Consider the following 17,883-nt stretch of genomic DNA (forward strand, 5'->3'; position numbering starts at 1 on the left):
GCCCTGTCACTACAAGTCATTTTAAAAAGTCCCTTCCTGGCATTCTTGTAGGCTCCCTTCAGGTACTGAAGGCTGCTCTATGTTCTCCCTGGGGTCTTCTCCAAGTTGAACAGCCCCAACTCTGTCAGCATGTCCCCATAGGGGAGGTTCTCCAGCCCTCTGATTATCTTTGTGGCCCTCCTCTGGACCCACTCCAGCAGTTCCATGTCGGTGTTATGCTGAGGGCTCCAGAACTGGATGCAATACTCCAGGTGGGTGATGCCACAAGAGCAGAGTTTAGTCTGCCACAGCCAACCAATGTTTCAAAATGCTGCACAGCCCCCAAGAGCTGCAAGCTAGACACATATTCACAGCTCACATGGGTTGAAAAATACAGTTTAAGACAAACTGCAAGTTGCAAGTTAGAGAGTCAACAGGAACATGGCCAAGAAGTGTTTACAACCACCCAGTGCATGCTCTAATCAACACAACACTAGAGTCAGACGTTAGGCTTGTGGTTTATACCTCTCATGGAGCAGCTGAAGAGGAAGCAGGTGGGTACTGCAATTGCCACCACTAGTTTTGGGAGTGATAGTTCCAAGCAGGAAAAGTAAAAGGACCAATACAAGCAATTCATTTGACTGTTCAAAGCATTCATTCCAACACTCACACAAAGGATTCCCTTCAGAAGAGGGAAACATTTCTTCATGCAGTCATCTGGGATTCATCATTTGTGGGAGCTAACAGTTTTCAGCTTGTTTATGTTAAGTTACAGAGTGCTGAAATACTAACTTCTGCTCCATGCAGCACTCTAAGTAAGACTGCAAAACTAAAATTTGAATAAAAAAAGTTCAAAAGTCAGACTGAGTGCTTCTAAACAGGTGCTCTGAAATAGTTGGAAGGGACCTTGGGTTGCAATCATCACTGAAGTAGCACCAGCAGTCTCGAAGGTCTAATGTGCATGTAAACAAGCTCACATGTTTTAATTCCACCAGGACCATAAGCATACAATACTGACTTTATCTTATCTTATGTGTACTTCATGTACCAGTATAGGTTGGGGGCTGATCTGTTAGGAGAGCAGCTCTGGGGACAAGGACCTGGGAGTCCTGGTGGACAGAGGGATGACCATGAGCCAGCAGTGTGCCCTTGTGCCCAAGAAGGCCAATGGCATGCTGGGGTTGCTTACAAGGCCTGTGGTTAGTAGGCTGAGAGAGGTTCTCCCCTCCCACTACTCTGCCCTGGGGAGGCTGCATCTGGAATATTGTGGCAAGTTCTGGGCCTCTCAGTTCATGAAGGACCTTAAGGAACTGCTTGAAAAAGCTCAGCATAGAGCCACAAAGAAGCTGAAGGCAGTGGAACATCTCCCTTCTGAGGAAAGACTGAAGGAGCTGGGGCTCTTCAGCTAGGAGAAGAGGAGCCTGAGGGGTGACCTCACTCATGTTGATAAAGATGTGCAGGGCAGTGTCAGGAGGATGGAGCCAGGCTCTGCTCTGTGATGTCCAATGATAGGACAAGAGGCAATGGGTGCAAGCTGGAGTAGAGAAGGGCTCCAGGTGAACATAACGAAAAAACTTTCCACTCTGAGGGTGCCAGAGCCCTGAAACGGGCTGGCCAAGAGAGGCTGTGGAGTCTCCTGCTCTGGAGACATTCCAAACCCACCTGGATGCACTCCTGTCTGTCCTGCACTAGGTGCTCCTGCTCTGGCAGGGGGATTGGTCTGGATGATCTTTTGAGGGCCCTTCCAACACCTAACATTCTGTGATATTTCAAGATCATCAAGCAGGATTATAGTTAGCAATTCTTTATCTACATTGCATGCTGAGAAGCGAAACAGACAATCTGCTGACCTTTCTCCATTTACACTGGTAACAAAGCAGCCATAGTGCAAGTCCACAAACATTTCATTCTGCAGTAAATGTGGATCAAATGACCCTGACTCCTTCTTTCCAACCCACAGTTCCTGTAATAGTCTCATGCTGTGCCACTACAACTGTTTATGCCTTATGGACTTAACTGGGCAAGGGTGGAGGTAGAGGTTCAAAGGACACAGAGAGAATTGAGTTTGTGGTTAAAGAAATAAATGTATCTCTTGGGAAGCTTTTCCTTCTTTCAGGAAGATAAGCATAACACATGTTACTTCAGGAAATCTGGTAAGTTCTACTAAAAAAGGAACAAAAATTAATTTTAATGCTAAAGAGACTGATTCAAGTAACCTAATAATGGAAAGGTTTTTTCCAGATGGAAGACAAGAAACAAAACCAATACGAAGTATTTTGAATGCATTATGATTAGCTGGAAAGCAAGAGTTTCAAAACACTACTTAAAAGTTCCACCAGTATAAAATAAACTTTAAATTCTCCTTTGCCACATAGACAGACTGATCACTTGTTTGAAGTAATACAAATTCAAGTAATACTAGCAGTGTGGAAATCAATCCCTTGCAGATTTGTGGTTTATTAGCATGATTAGCCTGTGCATTTCTTCTGTCTCCAGTTAGATAAATAGTGCCTGAAAACAACCTATTACCAATGATGAACTCTGTTGCTACAACTTCACATAGCAACTCATTTTAATTAAAGTTTTCTTCTAGACAGGTGCATCAAGTGTTCATAAAATGGTTTAGGTTGGATCCTAACCATTTTCAAGGGTCATCTAGGTCCAACCCCCCTGCCATGGGCAGGGACACCTTCTACTGGAACGGGTTGTTCAAGGCCTCATCCAACAACCTGGCCTTGAACACCTTCAGGAAGGGGGCATTCACAACTTCCCTGGGCAACCTCTTCCAGTATCTCAGCACCCTCACTAGAAAGAATTTCTTCCTCATCTCCAGCCTAAATTTGCCCTCCTCAGGCTTCAGTCCATTCCCTCTCATCCTTCCACTACAAGCCCTTGTAGAAAATCCCTTCCTGGCTTTCTTGTAGGCCCCCTTCGGACACCGGAAGGCTGCTCTAAGGTCCCCCCAGAGCCTTCTTTTCTGCAGGCTGAACAGCCCCAACTCTCTCAGCCTATCTCCAACTCTCTGATCATTTTCATGGCCCTCCTCTAGACCTGGTCCAGCAGTTCCATGTCCCTCTTATCCTGGGGGCACCAGAACCCCCAAGTCCTTTTCCTTGAGACTGCTCTTGAGCCAGTCCTCACCCAGCCTATATTTGTGCCATGACTCAGGTGTAGGACCTCAACTTCAAATACATTTTGCTGTGTTTATATTTTCAACTCTTCAATAGAGTCTTTAATAGAGGTGGAAAGGTAAAAAAACTAAAACACCCCAAAACCTTCTCAGTCTTTTAAAAATAGTCAAATCTGAAAGTTCACCAAATGAAGAGAACTATACCACCGTAAATGAAACTGATTAAGTACCCAGTGTGGTACAAAAATTGAAAAAAACACAATATAAATAATTTTTTTTTTCAATTTATGTTCCAGGGTATTTCCCATATAGTTTTATTAACTTGGCAAGTGAGCTTTGTACCGCAGGCATCACTTCCTAGACTTACAGAAAAATTTTTGAAAGGCCTGTGAAACGTTTCAAAATAACTACTAGAAAGGAAAGAACTTACAATTTCAGATAATAGCCTAAAAATTACGGGTAGTAAGATCTGATAAGACTAAATCTTTGCTTCTTAAAGATTAAAGGGACCAAACCCAGTATCTAGGATAGTACTCGCTCCACAGAAGTTCCCAAACTGGTATGTCTAAAGTCATGACCAGGTCAAAAAAGCTCAGCTTATTCCAACCAAGCTTCAGGCTCATGGTTTCATATCAGATTTTTTGTAACAGTCAAATGAAGAACACTGAATTTACCAAAGGGCAATCATGCACTTCAAAGTTTCCCTAAGATAAACACAGTATTGTAAAGCTGTTAGTAACAAATCCACAGTTAAGACTGAACTGAGCTTCTTTGAAAACAGTAACATTGGTTTGAACACTGTTCAATCACTTTCCAATTCACTGTTCAGAAAGCAACTAGAATTTTATCACACACTTACCAACAGAAATGTTCTAAGCTTCTTACATTTTTATGTTTTGCTTTTTCCCCCCTGCCACTTTCATAATTTTGAGTCCCTGAGAATAAATCAACAGAGCTATCTGTATTTAAAATCTAAACCCTGCAAGCACTAAGAAACCCTTTCATCAAGTGGGTTTGACTCCCCCTAAGTCAATGACCTTTCAATTTTGCAAGAACATCATGTGTTCTTCTGAGTATCATTATTTCCATCCTGACATCTCAGTGGTATTCACCACTCACTAATAATTGACTACTAAATTTACCAGAGCCTGAAATATAAAGAATTTCTGACACAGTAAAATAGATGCACTCTGAGTGGTTAACAGCTGGATTTGGAAAAGAATGCGGTGGGGAACGGAGTCCAGTGCAGAGCCACAAAGATGAGGAAAGGAGTGGAAACATCTTCATGAGGGAAAGCTGAGGCACCTGGGTCTGTTTAGCGTGGAGGAGACTGAGGTGAGTAAAATGAACAGAATGTCTGACCATCTTTGAATCACAGAATGGCTTAAGTTGTAAGGGACCTTAAAGATCATCTACTCCAACCTCCCCACCATCGGTAGGGGCACCTCTCAACTAGATTCAGCTGCCCAAGGCCTCATCAAACCTGGCCTTGAGCACCCCCAGGGAGGAGGCAGCCACAACTTCCTTGGGCAACCTTTTCCAGAGTCTCATGAACCTTGTACTGAAGAAATTCTTCCTAAGATCCAGTCTAAACCTGCTGTCTTCCTTAGCTCAAAACCATTCCCCCTTGTCCTACTGTTAGGCACCCTCATGAAAAGTCCCTCTCCAGCCCTTCCGTAGGATCCCTTCAGGCAGATCCCTTTCAGCATAGATCGCATGTTCTGTGACAAAATACCTCTGATTTTGTGAAGTGCCAAGCACACTGACATGGCTTTTAAAAACAGATTACCAGTTAATTTGAAGGCAGGACACAATAATGAAGGTAAAAGACACTTCTCCAAAAAATAAAAGGTATCAGCACTGACCTTTCCAATAGCAACAGCTTGCTGAGGGTAATACATGGAGGCACCAATACCCATGAGAGTTGGAGGATACACCAGCTTCTTTATTTTTGAGCCTGTTTCATAAGGAAAAAAAAAACAAACAACAAAACATTGTTAGAGTTTATGTTATCCAAGAGAGCTGTATGGCCCTAACCTTTTATTTATAATTTTAAAAAAAATTAAATAGTTTAACATATTTGTGGTTTCTTAAGAAACATGATTACTCTGATCATATCAATCTCTTAAGAGAATAGTTCATTAACATCTTTCCATAGTGCAAACTACCTTGCAATTATATTTACTGTAGTAACACAGAATTTATTTCAGTACTGAATAATGAGGTAAAAGCCAAATTTAAGAGAGATTTAAGAGAATTAAACCAACTGATATTAAGATATTAAGATTTAAGAGAATTAAACCAACTTTTCTAAACTAAAAGGAAAAAGTCAGGCAAAGAAAGGTTAGGATAGGTTCTTTTCATACATCATCCATTCATTTCATACATTGTTTTCTGACACAAACCTCCTGAGTTACTTTGACTCACAAGGTGTTGATTCTACCACAATTGCTCTTAGGAATGGAAATCACTATAGCAATTTACAAAGTATTTGAAAGTACTTTAAAGCTGAAGTATTTGCAATTATGTTGTAGGCCTACTGTAACACTAGCTCAGCCCTCAACTGAATTTTGAGCACTATAACCATATGGAACTCTCTAGTCAATTATGCAAGTAGAAAATCTTTTAACTGCCTGAAAAGTTCATCCTCTTATCACAGCTGGCCACCAGTTGTGTATCCTGGCTGGCCAGTGACAATAGCCATCACTCACTCAGCTACTGGACATACTGCAGTTTATCCAGTCAGAAAGGAACACAGGAGGGAGCAAGTAAAGGAGAAAAGCAAGCAGTACAGGAGAAGAAAGGTCATAGAACAGACGTACAGGAGCCAGGATGCAGTAGTTCTGTTCCTCATAGAACAGCTTGTTCTATATGCAAAGCCACACGTGCTTCTAATAAAGGAATAATGAATTTTGAAGAGGAAATGAATATTAGAAATGTTCAAGTGTTTCCACTAATGTATACTCATTATATCAGAAATCTAGCAGTAAACAAGAGACATTCATAAAGTGCTCTTGCTAGTCCGGTGACAAAGGATCTTGGTACTGGAAAACTAGAAAAGATCAAAGACTTGACTCCAGTAACGAATAACAGCATTCATAAAGAACAACTGATAGTTATCACACATATTTTAGAGGAAGTTTCTTTATAATTAGAGGAGCATTGTAGAAATGTGCTTGTACAGTTAAGGCAGATCTCATAATGTTACGATTAAAAAATAGTATCCAAAACCCCACAAATAAATCATTTCTCCCATATCATGACATGCAGTCAAAAGGTTCTCACCTCTAGCAAGGAACAATCCAACAATTCCAGCAAAACCTATCACACCAAGTCTTGGATAAAATCCAGCAGGGGGGTTTTGGAGAAATTCATAGCCCTCTGAAAAGAAGTCAGAACAAAGTGCTTTAATGCAATGTGAAAGTGTTTTTGTGATTAGGAATCATCAATAGATGCTAGCAATTGTTACAAAACAAAGAGCTATCAAAACACATTTAACTATCATGCACATTTTAGATTTGCTGGCATCAAATTCAAAGCCTTTGAGATCTTCTCCAGTGACACATGAATGAAACTGAATATCATATTGTGTTCACCAATTTTAAAAGAAGCTTTTCCCTTTGCTCCTGGGCCATCTGTTCTGTTTGTTCTTTCACATCTCAGTTTTACCTTTTTCACATTAGTGATAAAAACCTTTGCAAAATGGATTCTTACATTTACGTGTGAACAAGGATTTGTGTCAGTAAAACACTGCACAAAAAAACAACAAATCATAGAACAAAGGAAAGAGAGCATAAACAAAGCTCACTCCAAGATGGGAGTCCAATGGGGGAATGGAAAACTAGGAAAAGTCTTCCATGCCAGAGGAGTTAAAAGGACTGAGACTGTTAAGAAGAAGAGGTGCAGTATCTAAAATTTACTCTAGATAGCATCCACACTCAGTCCTGATCAGCCTAAGTATGAAAGGATGCTTCCAAAACTTAAAATAAATACCAATTACTTTAGATTAATTCAAAATTCTTAGGAAAAGGCTAAACACAACAAACAAAATCATTAATGTTTGTGATGAGTGATAAGCACACTGCAGGAAGGTTCAGTTACTAGGCTGGGTCAACCAAATACTGATGGCTGGGAATAAACTGCAAGGCTTTTTTTTGTTTCTTCTTCTTTTCCTGCATAATTATCACTTTTAGTGACACTGAGTGACATAGATGCAGGTCTTGGATTTTAATTGTTTCAAAATATAGTGTCAGAATGGTCTAACTAAGGAAACTTACACAGTATAAATAAAGCAGTTTTAAATGCCTTTTAATATATAAATATATACACACATATACATCATGATGCTTAGTGGAATGCTCTTTTAACAGAAGATATAATAAAATTCTTCATCTTAAATTGCTAGTTAAGAAAACTAAACCAATTTACCTCTACCGTGCTCAACAGCTTTTTCTAACGTGGGCATAGCTTTGGCATAAAGATCCTAAAGAAAGAAAAGGAAAAACAAGGACAAAAAAAAGAGAAAACAACAGTAAATAGATATCAAGTTAAGTCATATTTTAACTACAGATTCCAATTTTCCTGTTGAAAAGAAGAAAAAAACACCCAAACTTTTAGGTCCCTACAATAACTTCTTTTTATTCTCATTTCCACTCTTCACTTCCAGGGCTGTGCTTGCTCAGTATTAGGTCTGGCATAAGGTACAACTTTTACTCAAAGTAGTCTTTGGACACAGGTGAGATGAAGTATCACAAAACACAGAAGTCAACTTCAGTATTTCATTGAGTTCTTGATCAAGCAGCTGAAACTCAGGATTACTCTCAGGATTTACTCTGCTCTTGTGAGACCCCACCTTGAATACTGCATCCAGTTCCGGGGTTCTCAGCATAAGAAGGACACAGAGCTGTTAGAGTGAGTCCAGAGAAGGGCCACAAAGATAATCCAAGGCCTGGAGCACCTCTGCTATGAGGATAGGCTGAGGGAACTGGAGTTGCTCAGCCTGAAGAAGAGAAGACTCTGGGGGGACCTTAGAGCTGCCTTCCAATACCTGAAGGGATCCTACAGGAAGGCTGGAGAGGGATTTTTCATAAGGGTGTCTAATCACAGGGCAAGAGGGAATGGTTTGGAGCTGAGGGAGAGTAGGTTTAGACTGGATCTTAGGAAGTTCTGCAGTATGAGTGTGGTGAGACTCTGGAATAGGTTGTCCAGGGAGGCTGTGGATGTCTCCTCCCTGGGGGTGTTCAAGGCCAGGTTGGATGAAGCCTTGAGCAGCCGAGTCTAGTTAAGAGGTGTCCCTGCCCATGATGGGGAAGTTGGAGTAGATGATCTCTAAGGTCCCTTCCAACCTAAGCCATCCTATCAGTCTATGAACTCACACTGCCTTTTAACAAAATACAAAAAAAAATCCCAGTCAGAGTAATTCTGCAGATGGTTCTTATGCTAATCCTCCATCAAGGCAGTGTAAGGCTGTCTAGCACCGAGGGAACAAATTCATAAACATGTATGCCCAAAGCTAAAGCAGAGAAGAGTCTCCCAGTTCCACTTGAGCTGTATCTGTGCAGAAGTGAAAGTGCTGGTTTAGGATCCTGCATGGGGGCCAGTATCTTTAGAACTTTCACTTCCTCACTGGCAAGAGTGACTTAAAAAAGCCCTTGTCATTACAAAGAGGCACACGACAAGCTCTGAATACATGCTGAGTCTTGTTAAAAGCCAGAGAAAAAGAACTTGCCCTAAAGACCTCAGAGACTAAATCTGACCTGCAGTCATAACTCACACAACTGCCTCATTTCTGCTTCTGTGTTTTGAGCTGACTCTCCACTACAGTCAAGCAAGTAACTTTGAAAAAGTAAAATGGATAAATTACAGAATAGTAGGGGGGTTAGAATGGACCACTAGAGAGCATTGAGTCAAACCGCCCTGCCAGAGCAGCATCACCCAGGGCACGCCACACAAGAACCCATCCTGATGGGTCATTAAAGCCTCCAGAGAAGGAGACTCAACAGACTCTGGGCAGCCTGTTCCAGAGCTCTGTCACCCTCACAGTAAAGAAATTTCTCCTCATGTTGAGGAGACATTGTTGTTGTCCTATTACTGGGCACTACTCTGGATTGTATTTTTAATTTTAAAGACAACTGAGAGACACCTGAAATGTTATTCTCTTCAACAGAGCAGAGGATGGGGGTGGTGTCAAACCAAAATGATCTCTGACTATAGTTAAGGAAACAAGATGACCCCAAACCCATAAAGTTTATATGCCTTCTTCATAAAATGAGTCAGTAAACAGCTTGCTGTGTGCGAGCAGCAAAGCACATCTTATGTCAATGAGCACCACACAGACAGAAAAGAAAGCAAAGAGGGAGACAATAGGCCTGTGAGACACAAAGCACTGCTCAAGGCTTACCTTGTCTCAAATTTCATTCCCCATTACGATTACAACAGGCAACTAAACACAGCCCAGAGCTCCAACTAAAGTGCAGAAAATCCCCCCTCTCCTTCAGTACACCTGCTGGTGGCACTTTAGAACCACTTCACTTGACTGAGTAACCCTGAGCAGTTCTCAAAAAAAATGTTTCAGAACTGTTAAAGGTTAGTAGCACAACACAGAACTTCTAAGCAGAAAGGATATCCACCTGGAGTATTGTGTCCAGTTCTGGTGCCCCCAGCATAAGAGGGACATGGAACTGCTGGAGAAGGTCCAGAGCAGGGCCACAAAGATGATCAGAAAGCTGGAGAACCTCCCCTACAGGGACAGGCTGAGAGAGTTGGGGCTGTTCAGCCTGGAGAAAAGAAGGCTCCAGGGAGACCTTAGAGCAACTTTCCAGTACCTGAAGGGGGCTACAAGAAAGCCAAGAAGGTACTTTTTACAAGGGCTTGTAGTGGTAGGACAAGAGGGAATGGACTGAAGCTTGACAAGGGCAAATTTAGGCTGGAGATTAGGAACAATCACCATGAGAGTGGTGGAACACTGAAACAGGGTGCCCAGGGAAGTCATGAATGTCCCTTCCCTGGAGGTGTTCACGACCAGGTTGGATGAGGCCTTGAGCGACCTGATCTAGCAGAAGGTGTCCCTGCCAATGGCAGGGGGTTGGAATGAAATGATCTTTAAGGTCTCTTCCAACTTAAACCATTCTATGAATCTGAACAACCTGGCTTTCTATGGAGAACTGGAAAACCAGCTTGCGGCATAAGAAGAGGACTCGTAACAGCAAGGTTGCAAGGTAGAGAATCATCTAGTAGTAGAGATGACAAGGATGCTCTCAATTCTAAAGTAAGCCTCAGCATTTGCTTGTTCTAGCAAGAGCCAAAAAGCCATCATATGACTCTACAACCAATAATTTAAGCCTTGATTACAAAGATCTTGGTTTTCCTCCATGCTCCGAAGACTGGCTTTGTATTTAATGACTGGTTGATATAAACATGCTACCTGCTAGGGTAAGGTCTGGGGGATAGATTTTCCACTACCAGTGGCCTGGGATTTTTCTCTCTTCCAGCATTCCTCCCCTCAACATCTCAATTCAGCAAATGCTGATTTATTTCCTGGAAAGTTGTGTTTTGTCACAGTTGCATCAAGGACAACTCGGTACTGCTGCTCCAAAACACACTGCTTGGTAATTTAAGGCCTTCTCCTTGAGCATGGAAAATGTAAATTTAATTACTTTGCTGTCTTCCGCAGTCACAGGGCAGTATCAAATCCAAGTATCCCTAGACATCTTCAAGTTTAAAGTTTATTTCAGACAACAATTACAAGTTTTAGTTAATTTTCTTGTGGCTACAAAATGCAAAAAAAAAAAAAAAGCAGAAACTAAGCTCAACAAATTAGAAGAAAGAAACAATTATTCTTGTGTGAGGAGGAGGTAAACCTGAACTGTAAAGAAGTTTAAGTAAAGCAGCATTTTGGAAAAATGCTTGAAGAGCTATCAACTTTTTACATTGCTGCTCTCTATTAATCAGGTCTCTACAAAAAAAAAGCCCCAACCCAGTTCAACCCTTGCTGTTGAACCACTACCAGATGTGATATAAAACCATTCTACCTGACACCAGGCTGTGTATGGCTCCATAACATGCCGTAAATGCGAAACCCCCTCTTCCAATTGGCTTTGTGGAGTCTCCACATATTTGGTCTCACAAGCTGGAGAGGAGTAGAGTGACAGCTGTGAATATTAGCAAACAAGAAGTTAAAAACACAGGTGTAATTGTGTAAGTAGGTCTTCAGGGCACAAACAGTCTAACCAGACAGAGAACACCTAACACGGTGCTTACTACATAAACCATGCATAATAAAACTTCAGGCACAGCTGTGAGACAACCATTATGAGCAAAGTTTAATTACATACTATGATGAAGATGACTCTAATTGTTATGCAATTCATCCATAGCTGCCATATGATCCAAGTCACAGGTTATAAATTAATATTAAACTAGTTTAATAAGAACACAAAACATTCATTGTGAAAAATGTTTCTGCTCTTAATCAGCAGTGCTGGTTCCCAGTTAACATACTAAATGCAATAGAATTCTGAAATCACAATCAATCATATTCTATATTTGCACAAGCCATCATTAAAGAGTCTAAGTAGCTTCTAACAAAGGTAACACCTGATACAAATTTGTTTGTTACTGAGCAGAAGAATGGGAAGACATCTCAGTGCTGCAGTCATTAATCACATCAGCAACTGACAGCATTAACAGCACCACAGGGCTGAACAAATAGGAACTGTAACATCCACCTGAAAAGCAATAGGCATCCTCACATAATAAATAATAAACTGCTGTGGTAAGAGTTTAGCATCACAACATATTTATGACAATTACCTAAGCATATTTAAAAATGTCTTCCATTAAAATAACTTTAAAAGGACCAAAGCCTCCACTGTTGAACAGCAAAATTTAGATCCCAAGCAAAAGCCTGCTAGAATTCTTAGCAGTTTATCCATGGTGCTGATGTTTAGTAGACCTTATGTTTTATACCATATATATATTTATACCACATATGTATTACACTTAGTGTGTGTATATATATATAAAATATACATACTACTAAAAATAATGTATTATTTTAGTAGTTTATAATACACTGATGTTGTATCACAGTATAATACACTGCTGTTGCATCACAGCATAGCTGGAGTTTCAAGACAAGTTGGAAACGACTGTGTCTCATCATCCAAAAAGCTACTAGGCATAACAAAATATGTAATGACATAGAATTTATCAAATGATTTGATCATTTGTTCAGCTGGATTTCTCATCATACTTGCAAAGACAGGCATTTTAAGTCTCATTTCCCTAGGAAATATGGTCATCTCTGGCAATCAGAGTGACAAGCAGTTTAACTTGGATCCTGTCAGACAACCTGCCAGGCACCAGGACAGCAGTCTCAAGAGGTAAGGACATTCCCATACACTTTATGAAATTAGACAGCTGACAGAGTACAGATCCAAACTAGCATACTCTGTGAATGGTAAGAAAGGCAGCCAAACCTTTGCTGAGGCTGATGGGCAAGCCAATTATTCAGCATACATGTAACTTCAAACTGCTGCCTCATTACTGACTCATGCCAGTGGTGGGGTAGGGCACGCGACAGCTCAAGCTAAGGTTACTTCACTGGGGTGAAGCCAGGAGACTGCTTTAACTATTGATCCTTTCATATTAGGCAAGAGAGCTGCCCATGCAGACTCATCCAAAAGACCTAAGCATACACAAAAAGAAGTTTCATTTAGTTTCACTGCTCGTGTAATGACATTTAGCTTGGGATGAAGTACTTAAAAAGAGTTTCTTACAAGGAGTTCCTTAAAGATCCTTGAAAGTTTAAGGACCTATGTACATTATGGATCCAAGCTAGAAGAGGGTAGATTTAGATTAGATGTTAAGAACTAGTTCTTCACAATAAGGGTAGTGAGACAATGGAACAGGTTGCCCAAAGAGGTGGTGAAAGCCTCATCCCTGGAAGTTTTTAAGGCCAGGCTGGATGTGGCCCTGTGCAACTTGTTCTAGCGGGAAGCGTCCCTGCCCATGACATGGGGGTTGGAACTGGGTGATCCTTGTGGTCCCTTCCAACCCTGACAATTCCATACTCTCATGGATATAAAGCTGTATTTAGTTACTCTTTTTAATTTTTTTTTTAAGGTTGGAGATTGTTAAAAGCCTCCTGAACAATGCTGGTGAGCCTGCAGTTTGACAGGATGCTTTAAAGCTTAACGGTCATGTCTTAGAGAAATAATAAAGTAAATGGAGAACACAAATGAGATTTTATTAGAATTTGCTAACAGGGCTTGTAAGGATAAAAAAGTAAAGAAATCACTCCTGTGGATTTGAAATATGACCACAAGTAAATCCAAATATATAAGAAAGCAATTTCTGAATGAAGAACAGAAGGCTTTAATGTAGGAAAAAAGATTTAACACTATCAAGTGGTGGGCATCAAATGCAATCCTTGGGTAAAAGAAACAAAACCGTATCAGCATCTCTACTACTGAAAATCAAGAAGCAAGATTAAAGATAAGAATACAAAAGGTGAAGAGATGTATCGAAATGCTTTCACACGTCAAAACTCTGCAGGTATTTCTGTATAGCTAGAAGAGCACTAGGGCTCCAATCATACTTACCTCCTCAATTTTCAGCAACTCCTTTTTGGAAGTCTCCTTCTCTGAAGAGGAAGCATAAACCTGGATGGAGAGCAAGCTCAGGCTAACAGGAACAGCCCCCTGCCGAATTACCTAGAAACATTATAGGAAGACATGGAAATCATTCAGCATTTTTTAACACATCCATGTAGACACCTTTATGTCCCCATGTGGGGTGACAAATGATGTATTACCATGCTTAGGGGTTAGGAGAAAGGGAAATCAGTGGCACACCATCTAATGCCCTCAGACACTCAAACGACAACACCTAAATTATTCAGGTGGTATTTGGAAGAGCCTAAGGCTAAAGGAGACAGTAGATATACATGCTAATATCAGTTTCCATGTCACAAGATCTTCTTTTCTCTCACTTGAGTCATAATTTTCACAAACTAAACAAAATCATATGAATATTTTGAGTTGCTTTATGAACGTCCATAATGCCTCCATTTTTCCATAGTTTGTACCAAGAAATTCAGTGTGTTATTTCTGCCTGCACCTAGACTTGGGAGGGAGGACAAAGAGACCTACAGTTGAAAGTATCAGAGCATAACCACTGCTTTCTAAGAATTTTAGGAATGTCTCCTCCTTTCCTGTGAGAAACATGAATTACAGTGCATCATGACAGATACTTGACTGATTTTGAACACTTCAGATTCAATCCAGTCACACAATACCACCGCTGTGAGTAAAGCGGATATAGTTCTTCCTACATTCAGGACCTATACTAAATTGTATGTTAAAAGGAGGAACTCCTTTAAATGAAAAAAACCCCAAACCAACAGAAGGTAAAAGTACTTAGCTGTGAAACAAGAATGCACACAGAAAGCATTTTTCAACAAAAACCACCCTTATTAACCTCAGTATTTAACTCAAGAAACTCAAAGTACAAATAGGAAACTTTCAGTGTCTCAGATTCACTTTGCTGATCAAATAAACAGGTGCAGACTGATAACAGCCTGTCTTTTGTTGTATCAGGTTAGTGTGAGTAGATCTAACAGCCCGTGGCCACCAAACTGGAGAGGTCTGTCTTTGCTCAAGGCATGGGTTCCCAGAAGTCTTGCTGCTCACCTTGCCCTAGTTTTAGTGGCTGGAGGCTTCCACCACGAGGCAACTCACCTCACCAATCTGTCAAAAGATTAACCCTGAAAAAGAAGTGGAGAGCTTTGTGCAGGCTTAATAAGCAGAACCCCTTCATGAAACAGCCTGACAAATACTGGAGGAACTGTGTGGCCAGAGAAGAGGGGATGAAAAAGGAGAAGGTAGCAAGTCCTCTTCCTTTTCAGAAACAATAAGGGTACATTGCATTGACCTAGCTGCTTGTTAAACAGAAGCTCCTGTCAAACCAGGACATCCTTCAAGCTGGTATAATTGCAGCTGATCTAGCCTCAGGTCAATTACTCTCAAAATTTTCTTCTGCCCATTGCAGAACTGCAAGAATCATGCAATCATAGAATGTCTTAGCTTGGAAGAGAGCTTACAGATCATCTACTACAACCTCCCTGCCATGGGCAGGAAAGCCTCTCAAGTAGATCAGGTTGCTCAGAGCCCCATCCAGCCTGGCCTTGAATACCCCCAAGGCAGAGGCACTCACAGCCTCCCTGGGTAGCCTATTCCAGAGTATCACCACCCTTTTACTGAAGAAAATAGCTTTAAGATGCAGCTTAAATTTCTTCCACTGCTTTGCAGATAGAATATTTATTAAATGTAACCAAGAGACTCCTCAAACTGAAAATTAATTGCTGAAGACATTTGTCTACCTGTGGAGGAACAGCACACAAGAACTAGGTCATAGAATTCCTTTTCAGAAAGACATAAGGGATCCGATGGAGCAAAAGGTATGGAAAAACTTTCCTAAAAGGGCAGTTTTTCCTTATCTGAGTTTATAGACTCACTAAACACCACAATGAAACACTACAATGATGGGATCAGCTGTTTCACAGGTGAGGAAAGACATGAATAATCTTGAACAGTTTTTGTTTAAATGAAGACTTCTCACACACTTTGATCAGACAAGATAAAAACATGAACAAAGCACTAACCATTAATAGCTGTAGAATCTATTTCCTCAGTCTTTCCTTTTATCACTACAAAACTGTTCTGCCACTGAAAAGGCAGAAATCTAAATGCATTTCCATTCTGAAAAACACTTTCAAACAGTGTAAATGGTGCTAAATGTCACCTTCAAAACATTAAATCCCAATGTTTTAAATATTTGAAATATTTATGTAAAGATGCAAGCAGCAGAGGGTAAGAATGGAAGTACCTGGGCTTCACAAACAGGTACCAGCAATCACAGAACTATTCAGACTGAAAATGTCAACTGCTCATATTATCAACATAAAATCATAGAATAGTTTGGGTTGGCAAGGACCTCCAAAGGTCATCTAGTCCAACCACCCTGCAGTCAGCAGGGAAACCCTCCACTAGATCAGGCTGCTCAGAGCCTTGTCCAGCCTGACCTTGAAGGTCTCCAAGGATGCAACCTCAACTACCTCCTTGGGCAACCTGTTCCAGAGTTCCACCACCCTCCTGGTGAAAAACTTGTTCCTAACATCCAATCAAAGTCTCCTTTTCTCTTATTTCAAACCACTGCCCCTCTTCCTATCACTGCAGGCCTTTGTAAACAGTCCCTCTGCGGCCTTCTCGTAGACCCTCTTCACGTACTGGTAGGTTGCTGAAAGGTTTCCCCACAGCCTTCTCTTCTCCAGGCTGAACAGCACAGCCCCAACTCTCTCAGCCTGCCCCCATAGGGGAGGTTCTCCAGCCTTCTAATCGTCTTTGTGGCCCTGCTCTGGACCTTCTTCAGCAGTTCCATGTCCCTCTTATGCTGGGGGCACCAGGACTGGATACAATACTTCAGGTGGATACCCTTTCTGCCTAGAAGTTGTGTTGTGATACTAACCTTTAACAGTTCTGAAACATATTTTTTGAGGGGGCATCCACAGCCTCCCTGGGCAACCTGTTCCAGTGTCTCACCCCCCTCACAGGAAAGAATGTCTTCCTAATCTCCAGTCTAAATCTGCCCTCCTCACGTTTCAATCCATTCCCTCTCATCCTGTCACTACAAGCCCTTGTAAAAAGTCCCTTCCCGCCTTTCCTCTCTCATAAGAGGCAAAACCATTTGAGACACTAAGCCGAGATCATGCATGTTCGCTCCTCCCCACAGGGGTTCCTGACAACCGACGTGCAGCCAGGAGAGGCTTTGGAGACGAGGTCAGGACTGCAGGAACCCAACTCCGCAGTGCCTAACCCACAGCCCCGTGCTGCTGTAATCAAGCAGTAATTCTAAACAACAACCGTGGCCACGGTGCGCTTCCCTTTTCGTGCAATGCGGATTGGGCACGCGGTTTTGAAACGCTGAAGAGATTACCCAGCTACAACAGGAGTAAAACTAACAGCCTGTGCGGATTGCAGACAAAATACGCCGGGTACAGCCACCACTGGATGTTTTACAACAGTTTTAGCTGGTACGTGATTAAAGCAATCATTCGCTGCTAGCAGAGCCAGGGGCTTCGCCACAGAGGAATAAAAACCCGCTTTAAAAGAGGCAGCGGGACAAACGGGGCCCCTCCCGGGCCCAGCGCCCCCACCTGAGGGGCGCACCAGCGCTAGGCCCCTCCGGCCGCGCTCCCGGGCCGCCCCCTGCCGGCCTCGCCCCGCCGGATACGGGCGCCCCCACAGCGACGGCCCAGCGGCACCGCAGCCGCCTACGCGGGAAGTGCCGCGGCCCGCTGCAGAGCCCCGCGGCGGCGAAGGAGAGGCCTGGAAGGGAGAGACCCCGCAAGGCGGGGCGGTGGGGAACCCTCTCAACGCAACGGGGCCGCGGAGGGGCGGGCGGGAAACAGCGGCGGCCGCGAGATTGCCTCACCTTGAACATGGCGGCGCCGAGCAGGGGGTGAGCACCGGCAGCGTCGCTAAGCTCTGACGTCAAAAGCAGCAGCCCGCCGAGCAGAGCGGGAAGCCGGCCCCGGGGCCGCGGTAACCTGGCAACGCCGACGGCAGCGGGATGTCCAGCTTCCACTGCGGACCCGCACAGCTGCCCGTCAAGGCAGGGCGCCCTGTCCTCTGTAACAGCTTCAAACTGAGAAAGGACAGGTTGAGATTACACATCAGGAAGATCCGTACGGTGAGTCGGGAGAGACACCGGAA

At 42.4% G+C, this 17,883-nt stretch overlaps 1 protein-coding gene across 1 annotated transcript in view; it reads right to left on the reverse strand.

Annotated features, from left to right (window-relative positions):
- The window catches only part of APOO (apolipoprotein O), a 29,596-nt gene extending 11,927 nt beyond the window's left edge, over window positions 1-17,669 (reverse strand). The window contains exons 1-6 of the mRNA XM_009900780.2: window positions 17,603-17,669; window positions 13,714-13,824; window positions 11,140-11,259; window positions 7,538-7,592; window positions 6,395-6,490; window positions 4,975-5,066 (exon numbers count right to left, since the gene is read on the reverse strand). Of these exons, the coding sequence (XP_009899082.2) occupies window positions 4,975-5,066; window positions 6,395-6,490; window positions 7,538-7,592; window positions 11,140-11,259; window positions 13,714-13,824; window positions 17,603-17,611 (483 nt within the window). The 5' untranslated portion in view covers window positions 17,612-17,669. The remainder of the gene's footprint in view (window positions 1-4,974; window positions 5,067-6,394; window positions 6,491-7,537; window positions 7,593-11,139; window positions 11,260-13,713; window positions 13,825-17,602) is intronic.
- Between the last annotated feature and the right edge of the window lie 214 nt (window positions 17,670-17,883).

This window comes from Dryobates pubescens, chromosome 12 (assembly GCF_014839835.1).
Source record: "Dryobates pubescens isolate bDryPub1 chromosome 12, bDryPub1.pri, whole genome shotgun sequence".
Classification (NCBI taxonomy): Eukaryota; Metazoa; Chordata; class Aves; order Piciformes; family Picidae; genus Dryobates; species Dryobates pubescens.